This window comes from Fringilla coelebs (assembly GCF_963513975.1).
Source record: "Fringilla coelebs genome assembly, chromosome: 1".
NCBI lineage: Eukaryota > Metazoa > Chordata > Aves > Passeriformes > Fringillidae > Fringilla > Fringilla coelebs.
Window position 1 is genome coordinate 50,245,819 of NC_140028.1, and position 21,382 is coordinate 50,267,200.

A 21,382-nucleotide genomic window follows, 5' to 3' on the forward strand; every position below is an offset into this window, starting at 1 on the left:
GTTATTTCCTTTAGAGTAGACTACACTAAACAGAATATAAGTGCCCAGATATAGCTATTATTCTTTTAAAAGAATTATTTAATTCAAAATTAATATTCTACCCTGAAAAACTGAAACAGCTGCCAAGTGCAGATAACTCTTAGGCTTTGTTTTTGTTGCTTTATACAGTGATTTTTATACAGTTAGACATACTTTGCTGACGCACAGACCTAAGTGTACATTGTCAAACTAAATACTAGACTGTCTAAGTCAGCTAAGCAAGGTCACTCTTGTTTTGGGTGTCTTGCAGTAAACCTCCTGCCTTGTCCTCCTTCAGTATGCACTACCAGTCTGTGGTAAAAGCAAGTTAGGAATCCCACAATTAAAACAAAGCAAAAAACCTTAAAAACACTTTTTTTTTTTTTTGGTCAGCCATACCTGATTTACCTGCTTGACTTCTTACAGATAAGCAAAACCCGATTGCATAAATTGCACCCACAGTGTCGAATTTCAGGAAAGAGAGATCTGTTTCCTCTCATGCCCCAAGTTCTTGAGCTAAGCTGAGACTGTCAACAATCGTGCCATTTGTCATGCTGATCTTGTTATACTCACTCGTACTGCAAAAGAAAGCAGAGCCAGAGCACCCCCTCTTAGACGAGAGGACAAAGCAGTCATGAGATGCCTGTGGTAGACAGAAATTGTAATTTCTGCATCACTGAAAGGAATACATGAGGTCTGTTCCTGTGCTTTTAAGTTAAAACCTGAAAGGGAAGACTAACTCCAAGCAAGACTAAACCTACAATTCACTATTTTTTTTAATCTTTAATTTTACACATGGGTTTGTCTTCAAACTGTGGAAACTAAACTGCATTTACATTAAGGAAAGTTTCACAAACCACTCCCCAGAGGAAGCTACACAGATTTTAGTCTCAGAATGGAAGTGATTACACCACTTAAGAAGTTTCTGCACTGTCTTATAATCATAACTAACATCACTGAATATACTTAAGTTGTCTCTACAGTAAGAATAATATTCTATTTCCATATGCTTAGGCACTAAACACAGACATAAGGGAGGGCTATGTGCAGATGAGGGAGCAAAGGGCTGGCACAGGGAATAGCTGAAGGAGGCCCCCGAGAGACAGCACTACATCCAGCCAGAGCAGCCATTGCTCCTCTTAGCCAGTAAATGTCTGAAAACCCCAGCGACGAGCACAGACCACTCCAGCAGCTGATCCTTGTCAGGACTCCTAAGTACTACCCCATACCTCGAGTCCAGCCTAGAGTCCTTGCTGAGAACCAAAACATGATGCTGTAGCAGTCAGGAATCAGTATGATTTTACGTAAAGAACTCCAGAGGTTTTTGCACTTGTTTGCTCTTTGATAACCACAAGAATGCATGCAGAAAACAAGTGAAAAGTGTGTTCAGGTTGCTGAGCCTATTAGGCAGAAGTTCTGAAATCTTAGAATTGTCTTCATGACTTAGATTTACCCTTTCTGCCCTTGCACAAAGGGAGCAAAGTGAGCTCTAATTGTGAGAGCACAGCTGGTTGACATAATTTATTCAGATTTCAGAAAGGTTTTTGACAGGGTTCTACACTACTGGAGAAACTACTGCTAGGGAAAAAAGGCAAACAAGTATCATGGAGGATTATCTGGTTGGAGTAAGTGAATCAAAATTAAGATTAAATTCTAATTTTTCTTTTATTGTGACAAAGGGTTGACAGCAAGGTACTTCTGCATCGTCTACTCAGCTCAGTGTTTTTTAATATAATAACTCTGACCAGTGAGAGAGGGAGAGACAGGGGCAGGTAAAGAACAGTGATGGAGTCTGCAGATATCAAAAATGTATTTGGGGAAAAGGAGATTTGTGAATATGTTCAATGTGACTTCTGTCACATGAGTGAACAATGCAATGACAAAAGATTCAGTGCTGATACGAATATGAAATCATGCAGAAGAGAAACTTCATACAAGCTATACAACCTCCAAAGCCCCATGCTCAGTATGTAGCAGCAGCCAAAGATAAAGCCTAATATGCTGGATTCCATACAAGAACAGAACAGAAAGTAGGTAATATCAAATACATATATATTCTAATTGGAGGCATAACCTTGTTTGAAATACTGCAAGCAGCATAAGTCACCTTTACTGAAAAAACCAAACACTGTAGGATTAAATACACTTGGGAGAAAAACAGGCAATGAGCAAAAATTCTCATGTGAAAAGAGCGAGAAATTTTCTGTCAAAAGACAGTCATGTGGAAAGAAATAAAATAATGAATGGTACCAAAACAGGAATTTTTGTGGGTTTTTTTTCTCAAAGCACAAGAGGCTATTAAATTAAATAAGTAAGAAAAAAAGAGAAAAGCAATGCATTTTTATGTAATTCACAACTCAACATGCTTCTCTGCCACTCAAATGCCATTACAGAATTTTAGTGCTATGAAGATATTAAACTTTTATACCAGTGTAAAAACTATACAGCTAGGCCAGTAATAAACCCTGAAGTTCTATTAAACTATTCCTCCAGTACTTGCACTGAACTATTAAATATTTGGATGGGACACTTTTGGGGAGATATTATCTCACATCTGCCTTGTGTAGCCTCTCCTCTGATACACTGAAACTACTCAATGTCATGAGCTAGAAAAAGTGAAGGTTAGCTGTGACCTACAGTAGTGACTCCTGTTTTTCTATGAACAGATTTGTTCACCTGTTGCATTGCTTTACTCTTACTGCCATAGGCATGACCAGCTTAAATTTGTGCTACTTAATTCTGTTCTGACTACAATTTCATAAATTTTATCACAAATATTTCAACAGCATCTAAGTGGATTTATTTTCATAACAGCCTTGGGGGAGGGGGTAAAATGCTATCCGGTTAATAAATGAGGATCTGGAATAAAAAGACCAAGATAACAAACGTCCACAAGCCTGATTTCCCAGAGTATTTCCTTTAATAGTTTCTATGCCTGAAACATCGCCTTGGAGACTTCAGCAGTTAGGCAAACACAGTCCCAGCACCTCAAAGAAAAGCACTTGCAAAGTGAGAAACATACAATGAGTCGTGTGAGGTATTTTGCATGCAGCAATGTGACAGGACAGAAACATGTGCACACCACCACTGAAAACAGATAAATCTATGACACTGGACAATCATGGAGTAATTAAAAATCCAGCCCCTCCAGTTTAATTCCTCTCCCTTTTTAGAATCCAGTTTTACAAACACAGCATGTCTGTGGAGATGGGTCCAGACAGAGCTGAACTTGCTCTGACTACACCAAGCTGTTCCAACCTGTTGGCACAGACGTATCTTGATGCACGTGTACACCACTACCTACCCAAGGAGCTGCACAGATGCCAAAGTTGCTCAGCATGAAGCAGTTTGAACTGCTTGTGAGATACAACTCACAGCGCTGATGCAGCTCTAGCAGATTAAGTAACTAAAACCACAGCCTCACGAACACCTGAAGGAAAAATAAAAACTGCAGAAAATTACACATCGCCTTCCATACTGTCTACTTCTGCTTGCGAGCAGCAGCCAATACTAATACACGTGAACATCTTATAGGCCACCAGGTTATTTGCTACAGAACCGTGTTGATTAATCCATTAGATTTGAGCTCAGGCAAATCACCTGCCCTCCTTTTAGATACAGCCTTGTTTCAGGTGTGTTGAAGTTTTACCGGCAGAGAGAGCTGTGGGGGTTTTCTTGCACTGCGCTACTTTTTTGCAAACTTTAACCCACTATCACCTGGAACTTATCAGGAGTCTTTAAGGGGGAAAGGCAGCCAAAATTTGTGGACAAACCTGAGATACTGTGCCAGGCAACAACTGCAATGTGAACTTTCTCACAAACCCACTTTCAGTCTTTCCCATGGATCCCAGCTCTGGGTATAGCCCTCCATACTCGCATCCATGGAGGAACTTGTTTCAAGCCAATGCCTTCCCAAGCATTTTATACCACAGGAGCTAGGAATGAACACCCGCTGGTCCATGGCCTTCTCCTACTAGCTAAAAAAGCTGCCACACAAAGTCACAATTTATCTTTTCCTAGAAAGGCTGCTTCTAAACCTTTTGAAAAGGAAAAGAAATGAGTTCAGTGTGAAAATAAAACTTTTATTTTTTCTCCTTATGGAAATGACCTTGTCAAAGAAGAAAAACAAAACAAACCGATTTAAACAAACCTCTAAGAAAAAAAAAAAAAGAAGAAAAAAATAAGGAAAGAGCTAGTTTCACAGATTCCACAGATTTGCCTGCGGTCCCAAGGACAATGAACAGACGTGAGGCGGCTCTGGCGGCACAGAGAAAGGGAAATCTCTTCGAATCCTTGACGTGTCTTTTGTTAACTTCCCATAATTGCTTTTTTGGCATGACCATTGCCCGGACGCTCGGAACAAGCAGTTCGAAGAGCCAGCCCTCACAGCTGGGAAGCAGGGCTTTTCCACAACAAAAACAAAACAGCAAAAGCCGAAATAAAGCCATACGGCGGCGTGCGCGCACAACCCCCGCCCCGGAGCCACCAGTCCCTCGGGGGCACGGCTCGGGTGAAAACACCCGCCCCGAGCGAGCCCCGTCCTGCCGGGCTGACACCGCGCGGGGCGGCAGCACCGAGCACTGGCACCCCCTGGACACCGCCGGCGGCGACACGGCGGGAAGGCGGCGGGAAAGACGGGCGGAGGGCGCTCGGTCGGCGTGCAGTGGCCCGGATCGCGCTGCCGCCGGCGGGACCTCGGACCGCGCCGCTCAAGCTCCCGCCTGGCGCGGCGCCGTCAGTCAGTCAGTCAGTCAGTCAGTCAGTGTGCCGTGCCTGGCTGACCTACAGCCGGACACGCCGCCCAGCAGCCGCCAGCACAAGGGTCACCCCCATGCCGGAGCCAACCTCCGGCCCCGCAGAGCTGCCGACACCGAGTCCTTGGCTAAGTGACGTGACTCACCAGCTGCCCTCCCCCCTCACACATCCCCCGTTCGCCATACAACAGCTGTTTTATCTCCTCTTGTAATTACGCCACATAAAAATAGTTACAAGGTACTTGGGGAGGGCTTGCTGCTAAAACGCTGTTGCTTCCCTTGTGTAGTGAATGCGCGGACTCCCGCGCTGCCGGGGGGGGGTATGTGCAGGGTGGTGGGGAGGGAATGATCCCCGCTCTGCCGTAGGAATCCATTATTTCATCAGCCGTTCCAGGCGCCTGCTGCTCACCCCCCGCGCCTGCCCGGCCGGGAACAGCCCCGCACGTGCCGGTGCGGGAGTGACACGGACACGCTCCCGTGGAATAAGTGCACGCCGCGCCCGCACGCCTGCTCCGCGGCCAGGCGGCTTCTTTTCCTTTCCACGCCGAAACCTTCGCTCGTGACACTTCAGACCGCGGCTAGGCGTTCAGCAGTTTTGATTTTTTTTTTTTTGGTTTTTTTTTTGGTTGTTGTTTTGCACCTGGTTTTGCCAGGGGGGCGGCGGGGGGAGAGCCGGTACCCGCCGCCAAGGCCTCCTGTGGACGGGGAGAGCTCTCCACCTCGCCAGGGAAGCTGGAGCGAGCTGCTGGCGGGTGTCACGTTTCTCATCCCGGAGGAAAAGAAACTGTTGCTGCTGCAGAGCGTGCTCGCCCGACAGCGATGAGTCAAGCTGTGAGACTTCTCTCTTTTACAGCTGCGATCATGTGCCGCAGCAAAACCTACCGGTCTGGGGAGGGGGGGAGTCAAGGGGATGAAAAACAACCTTTTACGAACTGATGTAAAAATAACCGCAGAAACGGGGCTTGCCTTCCCCGCGGGGGTGGGTGGGGGTGTGTGTGGCCAGCGCCGGCCAGGCGGGGCTCCTTCGGCACCGTAAGGGATCGGGGGGAGCAGCCCCCGCCGACCGGGCCGTTCGGCAGGCGGGAGGGGGGCGCCGGTCTTTGGAGGGCTCCTTTCCTTCCCCTGCCGTACGCACTCTCCTTTCTTCTCCTCTATTCACGCGAAGGAGTGGGTGGTTCGTCCGGCAGCAACAGGAGGAGGCTAGTCAAGGGCAGCTGTCAAAATCTCCCCCCCACCCCCGCCTCTTCCTTCTCCTCCTTCCAGTTTAATGATCAAACGTCTGCTTGGAAGAAAGGCGAGGGAGCGGGAGGCACGGAGAGCTCCCCCCGCCGCTGCTGTTGTGTGTGCATGAGCGAGCGGGTACAGGCGGACACCCCCCCGTTCCGGCCGGTCCCTCCCCTCCCGGGTGTCGAGGCTCTGTCAGACAGGAGGGGAGGGAGGAGAGAGGAGGAGGAGGAGGCAGCCGCCGCCGCCGCGAGTGCCAGTGTAGCGCACGGTTACTCTCCCGTACTCACTGCGGGGAGGTGGGGGAGGGCGGGCGCTGTGTACCTTTCTCTCCCGTGCCTTTCCTCACTTTAACAGGCCGGGGCCAATCGCCAGCAGAAGGGAACAAAGGGAAGGGGGGAGGGAAGCCCACCCCGGCCGCACTAGAAAGCCCCCGGGGGAGGCAGAGCCCTGCGGCTCCCGCTGACAGCAGCGCGGCCGGTGACCGGGCGCCTGGCTCCGCAGCGGTGTTTCTTCTTTCTTCATCGACCTTCTCCTCCTTGCTGAGCTTAAAGGGGGAAAGCAGCGTCCGGCGAAGGGAGAGAAACTTGGGTCGGTGCGTGGGGTGTCCGGCGATCGGCTCAGTCCTCGCGATCAAGATGAAAAGTAAAAAAGGTAGTTGTGACGGGGTGCTGGGACAAAGCGGGGTGCCCCGCGCCCCTAGCCGGGGTGGAAAGGGGAAGGGGGGGCTGTCGCTAAGCCAGCCGAAGTCCCTTTGCCTTTTCGGCCTTTTTGTCCCCCGTGCCCCCCACGCCCCCCCCCCCCCCACGCCCCCTGGCCTGTGTCCCGTGGAAGATTGCAGTGGATGCTCCGCTCCCAGACAAAACATGCGGAGCTGTTGTTTGGAGGCGGCCGCCTCTCTGCGCCGCTGGCTCCCTGTCAAAAACATGTCCAGCCGTTCGCCTCGTGTCCTCGCCAACTTTTGTTCTCACCCCCTCCGTGGAGCCTCTTCCCCCTGCCCTCCCGTAAAACACTTTTGAACGCTTTTCCGCACCGAGTCCCACCGTCCCCGCGAGGGGGACGAGGGTGCGGGTGGTTTTCCCAACTTGGGGCGAGGAAAGCGGGACAACGTCTTTGTTCCCGGGGACGGCAGCGTGGGGCTTGAGGCGTGGGGGGGCATCGGCGGCAGGGCTTCAAACTCCTCCGTGCCCTCGACCGCCTTGTTTTGCTGAAAGTTGAAGATTTTTCTATCCCTTAAAACAGGGGGACGAAACGCAAAGTACAAAAGTTTTGACGCAGGGTTAAAAGAAGGAAGACTTCCCCCCCCCCCCCCCCAACCATAAGGCTGTTTGAGTTTTCTTTGTGTCCACTTCCAGAGAGACAAACTTTACAGTTAGAGGATGGTTACTCATCGCACTCGTGGTGCTTTAAGTGCTCTTAAATTAGTGCTTGGCCACAAAGACGCGGAACGTGCTTTCGGATCCAGCGCTCCTGCGCTGGCTGGGAAGAAGTTCCTTGCAAAGCAGTGTCTGTTCAGTTGCGATTTGCCAGTCGGCGGTGTGGCTGAAGGGTGTTTTGCATTCAAAGACCATTAAATGCTCCGAAGTGGAGGTTCTGAGGGGAGCAGTGCGCATGTTCAGTACTCCAGAGTTGTGCTGTTTTCCCCCTACTATGCATTCCTGCGGCTCCGTAGTAAAGCAGCCTCTCATTGTTAGTACCCTTGGAGCAATTAATGCATATGTAGTTCGTGAAATCATTGGGCTGCTGCAGACATGGTGTGTACTAATATGGTTTGTAGCCCTCGTCAGAAGTTTTTTTTTGGACATGCCGCTCGGCTAAGAGGAGCGCACACAAAGGGAACTGAGCCACAAAGGCGAAGTTTAAAGAGCAGGCAGGGTGGTGCTGAGGAGCGCAGCGTCCCGCGGGAGCGGAGTGGGGCTTGATCCCAGGCACAGCGGGGGCTGCGCGCCCAGCTCAGCCCCCTGTGCCCAGAGACAGTGGCTTTCAAATGTTTCTTAGGTAGGTCGAGATTCTTAACCCTGTTGGAAGCAGTTTGTGGTTTGTTCCCCCCCCCCCCTTTATAGTTTCGCTGAATTAATTTAGCCCAGTTATTTTTAGGACATTCCTATGCTGCCTATTTGCACAGCAGTGGTGAGCTGGTTTCCTGTCTGCTGTTGCTTCCATTGTTCAGACTTCTCTCCCCGAGGGCAGCTGCTGGTTGGTGAAATACCAAACTCCCTGCACTTTCAACTGTTGTTCTTGCCACCCCCGAAATAAATGCATGTGGAAAACGCTGACGTAGTTTCTAGGTATGCATGTGTGGGGCTTTGTGTGTAAGAGTGTGTGTGTAAGCTCTGCTTTGAGGATTGCAAATCCTAGGCTGAAACAATGGAAACAATGAAAGGTGACAGGCGGGAGGGAGAACTTTTGAGAGGGGCCATGGGCCTGGGGTTTGCGTGGCACAAATTAAAAGGTGAGGAGACAAAGGCGGAAACTTTTAAAAAGATGTTAGGGCTAGGGTGCCTTTGTTTTAATAAAAGTTGGGCTTGTACTTATTTGTGACCTCCTGGCATTTGAAGCTCATTCAAGAAGTTTCAAAGAGTGACTTTGTTAGAGATTTCTTGCTTGCACTCCTAGAAAAATCCCGTTTAGAGTAAAATAAAGGATAGTACAGCCAAGTGTAGTTGCTTTACAACTAACAGAGTGCAAGCTGTAAAGTACAGAGGAAAACAAATAGGCTGGTTCCTCAATTATGAAACTTATTCAAAGGAAAGAGGTGGTGTTTTTTTTTCTTAATGTGGAAATTCCCTTCTGTATCCTTATAGTTTTTTTGCTACTTATGAATAATTTTAAACTAATGTATTTTTGGTTTTTTTTAAATTCGCATTGCATTTTAGTTAGGTTTTTTGTATGTGTGTTGAGTTTAAAATTTTTAAGCGTGTGATGCTGTGTTTTGGTGATGGTTAGTTTTGTTGAGGGTTGTTTTTTGTTTGTTTTTTGTTTTGTTTTTCTGGGGTTTTTTTTTGTAAGCTAGCAGACTGTGGATTTAAACCTCAGGACTCTTCTATGGATAGTTCAATTTACAAGTAATAACGTGATAGCAGTCACACGGAACCTACTTGGCTTGTTAATTAGCTGATTTAGAACACAGTCTCCAAAAGGCACAGGCATGTGCTCAAGTTTATACATGTGAAGAATCTTACTGGACTTGGTTACAACAGGATCGGGGGCTTGGATAGGAACTGGTTCTGTTTATCAGCGCTCATAAAAGAGTCTCACTGAAGAAATTCAGACAACCCTAAGGGGTGGGAGGTTTTCTTTAAGGTGATTTTTGTCCATCCTCTCTCTGGAGGGCAGAGATTGTTCCTTGTGGTATACTTTGTCCTCTTTTGAATAACAATTGGCTTCTGCCACTTCCTCTGTGAAGCTCTTCCTCGACACAATGGGATAGTTGTTTTTTTTGGTGCCTTTTTTTTTCCCCCCTCATAGCCTAAATTTTTCGTTTGCATAACTTCCATTTCATTTGTCTCAGCCTTTCTAAATACTTTGTCCTCCCCCTCAAAATATTTCAGCATACCTTTTTAAGTGGCAGTGGTTTGTTTTGAAATCAGCTTTAGTCATCACTGTACTTTTACTCAAGTTGTTTCAAGCTGTTAACTAACGTTTGGGTGTTGAGCCCAGACTCCAGATCCTAGGTGTAATCTTCCCTGAGGTGATTACGGGGAGGACCTGTGAAGTCTTTGGGCTGTGATAAAATGCAACAGTGCATTCAATCATGTATATGACTTCAGCTGGGAAGCCAGGAGGATAAAGTAATTTATAAAGAAGGGATGCTGACCATGTAGTCCTTAGATCATTAAGAGCATAGACTACTCTTTTAAGTGGCAATGAGGAAGTGAAGGAATGGGATTTTATGTTGTTTCTCAGACCCCTCTGCAAATGAACTTGTGCTGCTTTAATTTTAGTTCTATAAAAGCAGTTTTTTTTGTTTGGATTAAATGTATTTAGGAGGAGACATAAAATAGCCTGGCCCTAGCCTGCTTTTAATACAAAATAAATTAGTAGGTCAGCTGGGGCTACTCATCGTGTCCACAGGCCTTTATTCTGGGTGTAAATAACAGTAAGCCAATGGTCCAGTCATGGAGCGTGGCCAGGACCCTTTTCAGCTGGGCCCTGTTAAAACAGGAAACCAGCAGCGAATAGGCTGATTACTAACAAGACGGAAAAACAAAGCTGGGTTGTAATCAGCAGGAATGCTTTAATGAAAACAGAGCCTTGACAGCAACAATGTGGATCCCGCTCTAGTAAAAAATATCAGCTGGGGCAGTGCGAGATTTCTAGCCATGACTTCCTGTTGCTGCTAGCTCTGTACTGCGCCTGAGAGATCTGCCACGAGTTCAGAGGGCTGATCAGCTATTTAAATGAGCTCATTTAAATGAGCAGAAGTCTGTACTACACTGGGTTTCCTGCTTAACCAAAACCTGCTTTGTGTCACTAACTTAGTGTGTCAATTAATATGACACACTAAGCCAGCAGGTCAAAGGGCTGGCTCTGCTGGTGACTCATTTCTTGCTAGGTAGGTTACGGTTAGTCAGATGACAACTTTTACTTTAGCAAAAGATCTTATTTGGAAAGGGAGAAACGTTTTTATAGTGCTGGCTTGCACACAGTGTCTTACCACTTCTTTTTTTTTTTTCAGCTAAAGGAAAAGCAACAGTTCTAGGAGAGGTTTTGCTGTTAAGTCAGTTTTCTGAAATTCAGGGAGATGTCCATGGAGTCTTTTAATTCTGTGGTAGATCCTGGAAAGGTCACTTCAGATTGGGTGGTGTGTACCTGGAGTACTTTTTGTTAATGCCCTGTATATACTGCTTGCAGACCATTAGACAGCTGACTTTTTCATAGTAGTTTCTCCTTCCCTGTTGTTTCTAGCCTTTGCTGTTTGCCTCTCCCTCTTTTCCAAGGTCTTGCCTTACTGCCCATTATATTTAAAAACAAACAAAAACCCCAACCCTGTGAAGTGCTGCAACAGTTCTGGTTCCTGACAAACAAGAACAGCGCACTTCAAAACATTGTCTGAATAGCATGGGCTAGTTTTAGCTAGTTTTTAAATTCAATTTAAAAGGGCTGAGCTGCTTTGCAGAGCTGTCCTGTTGTTTCTGCAGGATCTTTGTTCCCAGAAGTGTTCCTCATGGCTCCAGGAGCCCAAGGCATGTTCTCAGGTCAGGTTGCAAGCATGACAGCACTTTCCATGAAGCTATGACAAAGTGGTTTGCTTGGAATCATTGTAAGGCAAACTTTTGACATACTTTCTACACAAATTAAGAAACTGTTTACATAATTTGGAGTTTTATCTTGTGTTGGTTATTTAAATATTGTCCTATTGTTCCTATTCCATGACTGGATAATTTATGTAGCTAATCGTCAGATGAAAAATTTGGTATGTCAGTTTGGTGTTTGTCAGTTACATAAATCAGCAGTTGGGAGAATGAAAACAATACCAAGTAAGTTACTGAAGTAACTATGCCAGACAGATGCGGATTGATCATCCTGTTGGGAATGCTTGCATATCAAAACAGTGCATTTCAAACTGGATAACTTAAACTAAGTTTAAGGATGTTGGAGCTATTCATAAATAGGGGAAGGAAAGATAATTTACCGTGTCAGCTTTGGCTGAAGTTTGGAAGTGTGAGGAAAGGTCCTTCTCTGTTTCTCTGCCTACTCTCCTGCCAAGTATTAAGGAAAACTTGCACATGCATACCTTCTGTCTTTCTTTGTGTGGTGGTGGGGGCTTTGGTGGCTGGCTGGTTGGTTTTTTAAAAGGGCATTACTTCCTTCTTGCTTCTCACTTCTGTAAGTGCCTTTACTTCTAGATATAATATAGTTTTATGTAGTTTAATATTTTCACAGGTTCACTTCTTGTTGTTTACTTTATTTCCTTGAATAGAATTTTTTAATTATGGGTGATTTCCCACAGAAAATTTTACTTTTAACCTTTAGTTGGCTTTTCTAGTAAGGTTTTTAGTTTTGGTGTTATAAGTGAGCAAATTTCTTCCTTTCCACCCATCAATCCCCCAATCTAAGTTCAAAAGACAAAAAGATTAAGGGCTTGTTTTCCTTCTATAGTTTCTGAAACTGCTTCTGAAGGCCAGTGTGAGTTCACTTGAAATGAGTATCTTATTTGGGCAGTATCTTATTTGGACTTGTGTATAGTTTGTGAGATTCCTAAAATTTCTGGTGAGTTTAAAGCCTGGTTTTCTTTGTCATTTATGGAACTAGTGACTCGTGTATCCTATCTAAAGTAGTAGAATTGTAGCCTTCCTAACTGTTGAGTACCTGCTCGTTTGTTTGATTTACATTCCATAGCTTCATGTTACTAGTAGTGTGGTGTTCATATATAAAGGGATGGTCAGATTGTGAAATCTGTTCCTTCCTTTGTGTTGGAGGGGGAAGATAGGCAGTTAATTGGTAAGTTTGGAGCCGTTATAGTAAGCATAGCACAGAACACACGTTTCCAGGGATAAAAAGATGAGATGAAAACCACAAAGTTGAAAAAACAGTCAGGATAAAAACTGGTACCTCTAAATGATCGTGGTTCTTTGATACAGAATACAATGAGAGTCTATTTCCTGATAAACTGGTGAACTCTTAGGCATCTGGTTCTTCCTTCTACTGCACTTTTTTTCCTTAATAAGTGGAAATCTCCTTATGGGTGGTGAGAAACACAATTTTTCCCTTTTTTTCTTCTTCCATTAATTTTTCAGAATAGATGTAATTATTCCTTTGTGAAATGTACAACCTATCCCTCCCAAGAAACAAGCATCAGGATGTTAAGAAATAATTAAATAACTTATTGCTTGAGTTGGGGTGTTTTAAGTTCTTCCTTGTTGACCTTTTGCTCAGTCACTGGTTAGTTATCCTTGAAAAAAAGTGCTGGATGCATACCACAGCCAGCAAACTTGGACAATATTCTCATTAGATAGAAGCTATCTGATAACGTTCAGCAGATAAAAGGTTGCCAGGGGAACAAGAAAATGAAGGTTTGCAGAGAAGAATTCCTTTAGGAACGGATCATTGGTGCTACTTTTTTGTTCAGCTGACAGAAGAGCTACAGCATGACAAGTTAACGCTGCAGGACGAATCTCCCGTACGAGGGGCTGTAACAGCAAAGACAGTTCATGTGATATAAAATGTCTGTGTCATACAGTGCTGGAGCCAAGTAGTTAACGGATTTAGGATGCTGATTGTTCTTGTCTTACAATTGTAGGTGTAGTTGCAATATCAGGCAGTGAAACGGAGGATGATGACACTATGGATGTCCCACTGGATCTTTCCTCATCTGCTGGCTCAGGCAAACGGCGGAGACGTGGCAACCTGCCCAAGGAATCTGTGCAGATTCTTCGGGACTGGCTCTATGAGCACCGATACAATGCTTATCCTTCAGAGCAAGAAAAGGCGCTGTTATCCCGACAAACACACCTTTCCACACTACAGGTATTTTAAAAAGTAGCTCACTCTTCTAAAGGAGCTGTTTTCTGTCTTAATTCACCTGTGGTATAGTCATGGATACAAATGTTTACACTGCATTTGAGATTGCCTTTTTTTATTGCTACTCTCCTGCTGATGGCACTCATAAGGAGAGATAGGGACTGATTATGTGTTACGATGATCTTTGTTTATTGGGAATAAAATTATTTTTGTGGGAGAAGAGACAGTCATGAATTGGAGCATGCATGCTAATTCTTTGCAGAATCGTGCCCCAAAAGACATAAAGTGTCTGTACAAGGTAATTTACTGTGAGAAGAAGGTATTTATTTGTCAACAGAGGTTTTATGGTGATAGATGTGCAGCTTAGCATGTAACTCTTCACTTCTAAAATGGCAACTTGAGGCTCGTTCCAGTAGAACATGGACATATATAATTATATGTATGATCACTGCCATTAAAATCAGTGGAATAACCTATATGGGATAGAGCTACACAAGAGTGTTAGTGCAAGTATGGATGTTTATTTTGGATTCTCATCCTGGGATGCCACTGGCATCTGTGAGGTCCCTTGGGCGCATCATTCTCATCTTCTGTGATCATCTTGGGTCGAATAGCTTTTGCCCATTGCTGCATCCTATGTTGTGGGAAGGTGGCTGCATGAGAACTTGGGTAAACCAGGGTTTGGTTTTGGGAGCTGCTAAATAGAGAGCACTCCTGTTAAGTCCTGGGCTTTAATTTTCCATGTTAATTCATTAGTGCAAAGTTCATAATTGGCTACAGAGTAAAATTTTCTTAATGCAACATTATAAAGAAGACTTCCTTTATGTAGTAAAGAGAAAAAAGACGTTAAACTATAAACTACCCTGTATTGCCCAGGAAACTGGTTGATATTTAAACAAGGACAAACTTAAGTGAGGTAATTCATGTTATGTCTGTCGACACAGTCAGTTGAACAAGGAAAATCAGTAACTATTTGTGGGAGGAGTGGCTCTCTTCAGAGAGAAAAGGTTTTCCTGTTGTTAATTAACCTAAGCTAGGGAACAATAGCCAATAGGTTAATGTGTGTGCACAGAGTTAAAAGCTAAACCCCTAGTTTGGACTTCAGATGTCCCAGGGCTTTCTGTAACAGGAGCAGGGAGGCGGTTGCAGTGGGACAAGGGAAGGGCCTGTGCCAGGCATGTCAGAACTTGTCAGTAGGTCTCTATTTTGTTGTGCAGTGAAGGAAACTGCTTGGAGGGATTCATTAATCTAACTGTCCGCTCTAGTGGCACGTAGTTGGGAATGAATGAAGGTAGAAATTAAGATGTCATTATATTCCCAGGTCTGCAACTGGTTTATCAATGCACGCCGCAGGCTGTTACCTGACATGCTGAGGAAGGATGGCAAAGACCCAAATCAGTTCACTATCTCGCGGCGAGGGACCAAGCTTCCCGAGGGCGGCCTGGTGGAGTCTGCCATCAGCACAAAGAACTACATTCCCCTGCTGGATGAGACTGCCTTCCTTCCCGCTGCCGCGCCGCTCGGCAAAACTGTGTCCTCTCCCAAGCCGGCTTCCCCGGGATCGGTCCTGGCTCGGCCGTCGGTGATTTGCCACACGACTGTGACTGCGTTGAAAGATGCCCCTTTCCACTTTTGCCAGCCAGCTGATGTAGGCCAGACCACGGACCTGCAGCAGCCCCCGGCCGGCGGCTTCACAGATAGCCCCCTCTCCTGCCATGAGGACGCATCCAAACTGGGACCTGGTGCAAACACACAGAGTGGGCTCTTTAACACTCCTCCTCCAACACCACCAGACCTTAACCAGGATTTTAGTGGATTTCAGCTTCTGGTGGATGTTGCACTCAAAAGGGCGGCAGAGATGGAGTTGCAGGCAAAACTTATGGCCTAAATCCCCTTCCTTCTCCTTCCCCGTTTTGTTTTACCAGGCAGGGATCTAACAGCTGTGTGGTTATTGCCACCCACACGATATCAAAAGACTTCACTGCGTTATTATTATTTTTTTTTATTAATCTTATTTGCACAAGGGGATTGCTGAAATGAAGCTTCCTGTCACTGAGATGGTCTTCAGTGGAATACGGTCATTCCAAGAATTATGAACTTAAAGCTACTGTAGAAAGAAAGGATTGTGTGTTTTGTTGGGATTTTTTTTAATGTTTTCTTTGTAGATTTTTCATAATGTGAGATGTTTCCCAAGATCATGTGATTTGTTTTGTTTCTTTCAGACTGTGCAATATCTAGTAATGATATAGAGTCTTCTTATCATTCCCATGTGGAACGGAATATACCGACACGCTGTCTAAATTTTCAGTTTTTTTAACAATACAAACTTTGGATGATCATGCTTTTTTTCCCATAATATAATAAAATATTTTCTTTAAAAGTGATGCATACAGAGTATTTTGTTGAATACAAACTTTGCAGAAATATGAATTACCCTTGAAACAAATGGAAGTGAGAAATATTTTTGAGCTCATACTGACTTTCTTTGGTTCAGAGAGCCATGAACCAAACTAGCAGTTGTTGTTAATCAGATGTTTAGAAGAATGCTGAAAAGTGGGCCAGAAGTACCTGATTGTGTTCTGCTGTGTTGAAATGTTTTAAGGGGCCAAAGGGAGCTATGTAGGCAATTCTGACTAAATTTCAGAGGGAAACCTTGGGCCCCTCTAAGAGTTCCAGCTCTTGACTCCTTGAAATATTTTAGGGCTGGGAAATGTGATGGCCCATGGGGAAGATCTGAAGATAAAAGGAAGAGGCCAGAAGGGGGCTGGGACAAGTGTTCTTTGCAGATCTTTGTGATGCAGCTCCTAGACATGACTGGTGACAAATTTTGATAGGGGAGGGCAAGGGCTTCTAGCCTTACTTGGACTAGCAATGACAAGGTTTTTACTCAGTAATTCTAGTAGACTGAAATAAAGTAGGCTGTATTGCATTGAAATCTGAGTTCTGGGAGCCAGGTCTTTGTGAGATACTTTAACAGGTGGTTGGCTAAGATTTAGAAGAGATCCCTGTTGTATTGGGGTGTATTTTTGCCAACAGAATCTAAGTTACCTTTCAGAAAAGGACTTTGCTATCAAAATGACTTATTACTGAAAATGGTGAAGACTTGCAGCTCATATTTCAACTTACTTGAATGACAGTTGCCCACCCTTATCCTCCCAGCAACAATGAAATAAGAGACCTCCAGGGTAAAAAATTGGTTCTGGCTAATCTTTAAAAACAAACCAGTTGTCTGTTTGGGAGGCTGGGGGAGGGCTTTGAGGAGTAGGAGAGTTGGTGAATTTAAGGATATCATTATGAGTAGAAAGAAGACTACAGTCCTCTGACTGCTATACTGTTTTGCTGTGGCCTTAATGATTTTCTAGTGTCAGATATATTCTTTGTTCTCTGGAGTGTTCTTTGGAATTCTTCTGAACTTGTGCCTTTCTTGAACCTTAATGTTTAAAATCAAAATGGCAAACAGTAAACACTGGTTTACTTTTGACTGCTTTGGTAACACAGTCATCCTTATATACTGTATGAATATAGAATTATTTTTTAAAAAATTGGAAATAAAGTTGGAAAATAATTTTGAACATAGAGATGGCTGTATGCTCTGTCTTCAAGGCATTACAGGTGGGTACAGAAGAGCTAGTCTGGTATCTCTGGACACACTGTGCTTGATGCTTCTGAGCTGTTTTTCCTGGGATATCTATGTATGTATTTTTGGGTTGGGTTTTTTAAATGACTAATTGTAAAATGGAAGTGTACTTTTTTTGTCGCTGTGAGGTTCATGTTGAGGGAGAAGTTGGTTAATAGATATGGTTTTGTGGAATAGGTGATTTATCTTAAGGGGTGCTACCTACCCAAAGTGGAGTGTCATCTTTGATAAAGGTTTGGAAGATGCCTTGTCCTTTCCTGTTCTTGCAGGAAGGAACTTTATTCACTCCTTACACCCATGCTTCACAAATGAAAGAAAAACAGCCTCACAGATATATTTGCATTGTTTATTTGAATTGCTCGACATTTTCCTCCTTTGTTTTCTTTTTTTTTTTCAAAGCAGTATGCTGGTGTCCTGTGGGGCACTCAGAGCATTAAAGGGCATTTTCAGAGATCTTTACTCTTCATTACTTTGCCCTTTAAAATAAAAAATGTCAGCAAGTTTAAAAAGAAGAAAACTTTGCTGGTTGAGCTGACCAGTTCTGTAATTTCACTATAGCAGCTGCAGTACTGAAAATGAAAATAGAATGAGGAAGAAAGCTGTTGTCATTCAGGTTAACAGTTTTCATTGAAAGTAAAAGTCTGTGGTCTCTCTGCTGTTTTCATTTACTATTATGCCACAAAAAGTGATATTAGTGTAAATGACCAGCAAAATCCTGCTGGTGTCATGAGCACTGCATTCCATTTTGCTGACTGACTTACCCTGGGAACTTCACTGGTGACCAATTTTGATTGAGGCTAGTTATATACTTCTTAAATTATGACTTGTGTTAAGGTTACACCTAGAAGTTTGGCTGTAGTCATAAATCAGATGGCTGTGGCTGAGTAGCACCTGACACCACACCATGTAAAAGCTTTTCCCTAGCCTGAGGTGTTATTTAACTTAGAAGAAGAAAATGACTCATATTGACTGCCCACTATAATGTATCAAAGGAGTTTCTGCTCTCCTGTAATCTAGTACTGATAGTTTTGGTGCTGGCTATTGAAGTTTGCCTAAATCTATTCTTTCTGAGCATAAACCTGAAGTAACTTTATCTAAAGTTATCAAAGGTAGGTAAGTATATGTAGGGCATGGGGTGGAGCTAGGATCCTGAACTGAGCAGGAGTCCAAGTAACAAACCAAAGGCTTCCAGTGCTGGCCACAGATCCCTGGTAGAGCAAACAAAAAGTTATTTGTGAAACTCATTTTACCATGGAAAGGAAAAAAATGCTATAAAGAAGCAGTGAGACATCATGGGTGGTTTTGCTGCTCTTGCAGCAGTGATAACCCTAAATGCAAAGCAGTTTTGTCAAAACCCAAGCTCTGGCTGAAAACACACACTCTGCCGTGTGTTACCGGAGCCTGTGTGGCCAGCCAGGGCGTCAGCGAGCTGAGAGCTATGACAAATTCCTGCCAGGGAAAACAGCTCACACGCACACTTCGTCAACCTTGTTTTCATGGCTTTTGTGTCTTGTAAACAAGTTGTGGCAGCTGCATGTGATAAATCTCTGCGCAAAGCAAAAATAATTACAATAGGGAGGGAATCTCGACGCTGGCGTGGCTGCCTGCGCGGGGAGGGAGGGGGCGGTGTCTGGCTGCCTGTGGCGGGGGGCGGTGTGTGGTGTCCCACATGTCTCCCTCCCAGCCCTGCCGTGAGGTCAGCCTGCGGGGCTGGAAAACCGTTGGAGCTGCAGCAGCTGGCCTCGTGCTGTGGGGGAGGGAATGGAGTGGATGGAGTGGGGCGAGCCGGGCTGCAAGCTGGGCCAACAACTTGCACGGCTGTGCCCTGCCGGGCCGCGCTGACTCGGATAGCAGCAGGATCCTGCGGCCCGGGCAGAGCGGGAATGGGGCGAGCGGGGCTGGAAGCTGGGCCAGCTTGCACGGCTGTGCCCTCCTGGGCCATGCTGGCTCGGATAGCAGCAGGATCCTGGTGCCCTGCCCGGGCAGAGCGGGAATGGGGCGAGCAGGGCTGGAAGCTGGGCTGACTTGCACCTCCCGGGCCATCCTGGCTCGGGTAGCAGCAGGATCCTGCGGCCCGGACAGCAGAGCGGGGGCCGTGCAATAACTTCACTGGAAAAGGGGAAGCGGGAGAAAGTAAGCAGCAACCAGGGAGAGAGGGCGTGTGGTGGAGAATCAGTTTTCCCCTTGGAGATGAGGTAAGGCTGCAGTGGGAAGCCCAGCCCACAGTAGGTGCAGTGCAGCTGGGAGTCCAGGTGCACCGTGACCCTGCTCTGTGTCACTTTTACACCTACGGTATTTAGGCCACTTGCACTTAACTGTGTCCTGCCTGCCAAAGTCTGTTTTCATTTGCCATTTTTCTTCAGTCACTTATGCAGGGGTTTTTGGTAACCCTTGGAGTATTTATATTCTCTTTAAAACTTATTTAGTTTTGGTTTGTGTTTTTTTGGTTTTTTTTTCTTTCTTTCTCTACTTGGCATCTTGCAATTGTCAACTTCCCGCCTGGCTTTTTCCCAGTAGGGATTACTGGCACAAATACAGCTCATGTTCACTTTTCAGGACATTACTTGTTTAAAGTCTCCTGTTCACCAACTGCCAGAGTTGTTACATCTCTATCCTGTTTCGCTGGTTCAGCAGGCTCTTCTCCCATGAGTTCCAGCCTTCAGACTGAAGGAGAAGAGATTAGATTAGCCACTCACTCTAGCAAAATGTCACTTAGAGCTGTTGCTGTTCCAGACATGATAATTGTACCCGTGTGTGCTCTATGCGGTTCAGTGTCTATTCCAGTCCCTGTCACGACAATGAGTGCCTGGAGTTCTGCACACGCAGAAAATCACGTAAACTGGTGCTAGCTATGCTATAACGTAAAAACTCAGGCTGCTTTCTCTATCTATATTTTGCATGCACTCCTGCTGACAGCTCAAAGCCGTTTTGCTCACCTTTCCCTTTGAAACTGGCTTTATTTACCTTTAAACTCCTTTTTCTTTCTGAAGCTGAGGTGTCAGGTCTGGGACTACAGCTGGCAGGAATCTCAAGTCCTGCTACACACATTTGCAGAACAGGGTAGCTTTCACCAACAGGTCGACTTCACAGCCCTTTGTAGCTCTGCAGAGCTGCTTCACTGTGCAACATGAGTCACAGTCCCTGAAGCTGATGCAGCCATGAATAAGTCACATCTGCCTCCCAGCTAATCTGTGTTACACTGGATAGCAGGGTTTCTGCCAAATTCCATGTGTTTCTACTGACAAACAAGGTGTTGATCTTTCAGCTGCTTACACAATGTGTAATAAACCTGTAAAAAGGCACAGAGATAGGAGTACTTTGAATTAGTGACTTAACTGGGGGGAGGAGGGGGGCACAGGTGGCAGATTGTGAGTTGAATGAGTGCAGCTGACAACCATCTAACCCTGTTTATTCTTGGATAGCTTCCCTAGGACCACAGACCAGGGCTGTGGCTGTTTTCTCTAATTGCAGCCTAGGCAGTGCCTGCCCTGGGCACCAAGCCCTATCTCTAGGTGTGTAACAACATGACCCTCTCGGAGTGAAGAACCCTTGTCTAGGCATATATAAAACCTTCACATGTTTTTTGTTATGAGCCTTTCACCACATCATTTAGCTGACAATGAAGAAGATTGACCTGACTATGGTGAGAGTGTGTCACCGAGCTGTGGTTTTGCGGTAGATATATCTGTGTTTGCCTGGCTTCTCTGAGTCTTTCTATCTCTGTAGAGTTGCCACACTGCTGGGGAAGTAGTGACCTGGAGCTCCTCCATCAGTGACATTTCACAAGTTGGTAGGACTCACCTTCTTTTTGGGATTATTCATTTTTATATGTAGTAGGACAGAAATAATTCCCAACTGTGAGGCCTGTAGTTTTACTAGTATGCCATTCTATAAGTGTACAGAGAATGTTTGATCCTGCCTCTGAAGGGCCTACAGCCTGGTAGGTCAGTGGAAAATCATGTGTCATGTACTCCATACTTGCTTCTGCTTCCTCCCCAAAACCAGTTAGGGCCTGAGTGGCTTCCATAAGGCATAAACCATTTGGTGTCTTTAACTGATGTGTCCTATCTAGTTTCAGCATAAACCAAGTGTTCTTCCCTAGCTCAACTTTTCCTCTGTGTTCTAGCTCTTTTGAAGGAGTAAAAATTGGTTTTTTTATTGATTGGCAAATAAATTTTAGTGCTTAGCTGGGGGCTTTTGGCCTTTAGAAGCCTCTCCTGTAGAAGCTGTTGCTGGAGAAGATAGTCTTGATCATAATTTGCCATCAGCTTATAGATTTTACCAA

At 45.1% G+C, this 21,382-nt stretch overlaps 1 protein-coding gene across 1 annotated transcript; it reads left to right on the forward strand.

Moving 5' to 3' along the window:
- Positions 1 to 6,313: 6,313 nt before the first annotated feature.
- On the forward strand, positions 6,314 to 15,809 carry TGIF1 (TGFB induced factor homeobox 1). Its single transcript, XM_084208786.1, has 3 exons — positions 6,314 to 6,650; positions 13,240 to 13,466; positions 14,782 to 15,809. Exons 1-3 carry the CDS (start codon positions 6,635 to 6,637, stop codon positions 15,346 to 15,348), a joined length of 810 nt encoding a protein of 269 aa, XP_084064912.1. The 5' UTR covers positions 6,314 to 6,634; the 3' UTR covers positions 15,349 to 15,809.
- The last annotated feature ends 5,573 nt before the right edge of the window (positions 15,810 to 21,382 follow it).

Coding starts and splice junctions, on each gene's coding strand:
- TGIF1 (XM_084208786.1), top strand. Junction 13,467..14,781: donor CACACCTTTCCACACTACAG/GTATTTTAAAAA, acceptor TTATATTCCCAG/GTCTGCAACTGGTTTATCAA.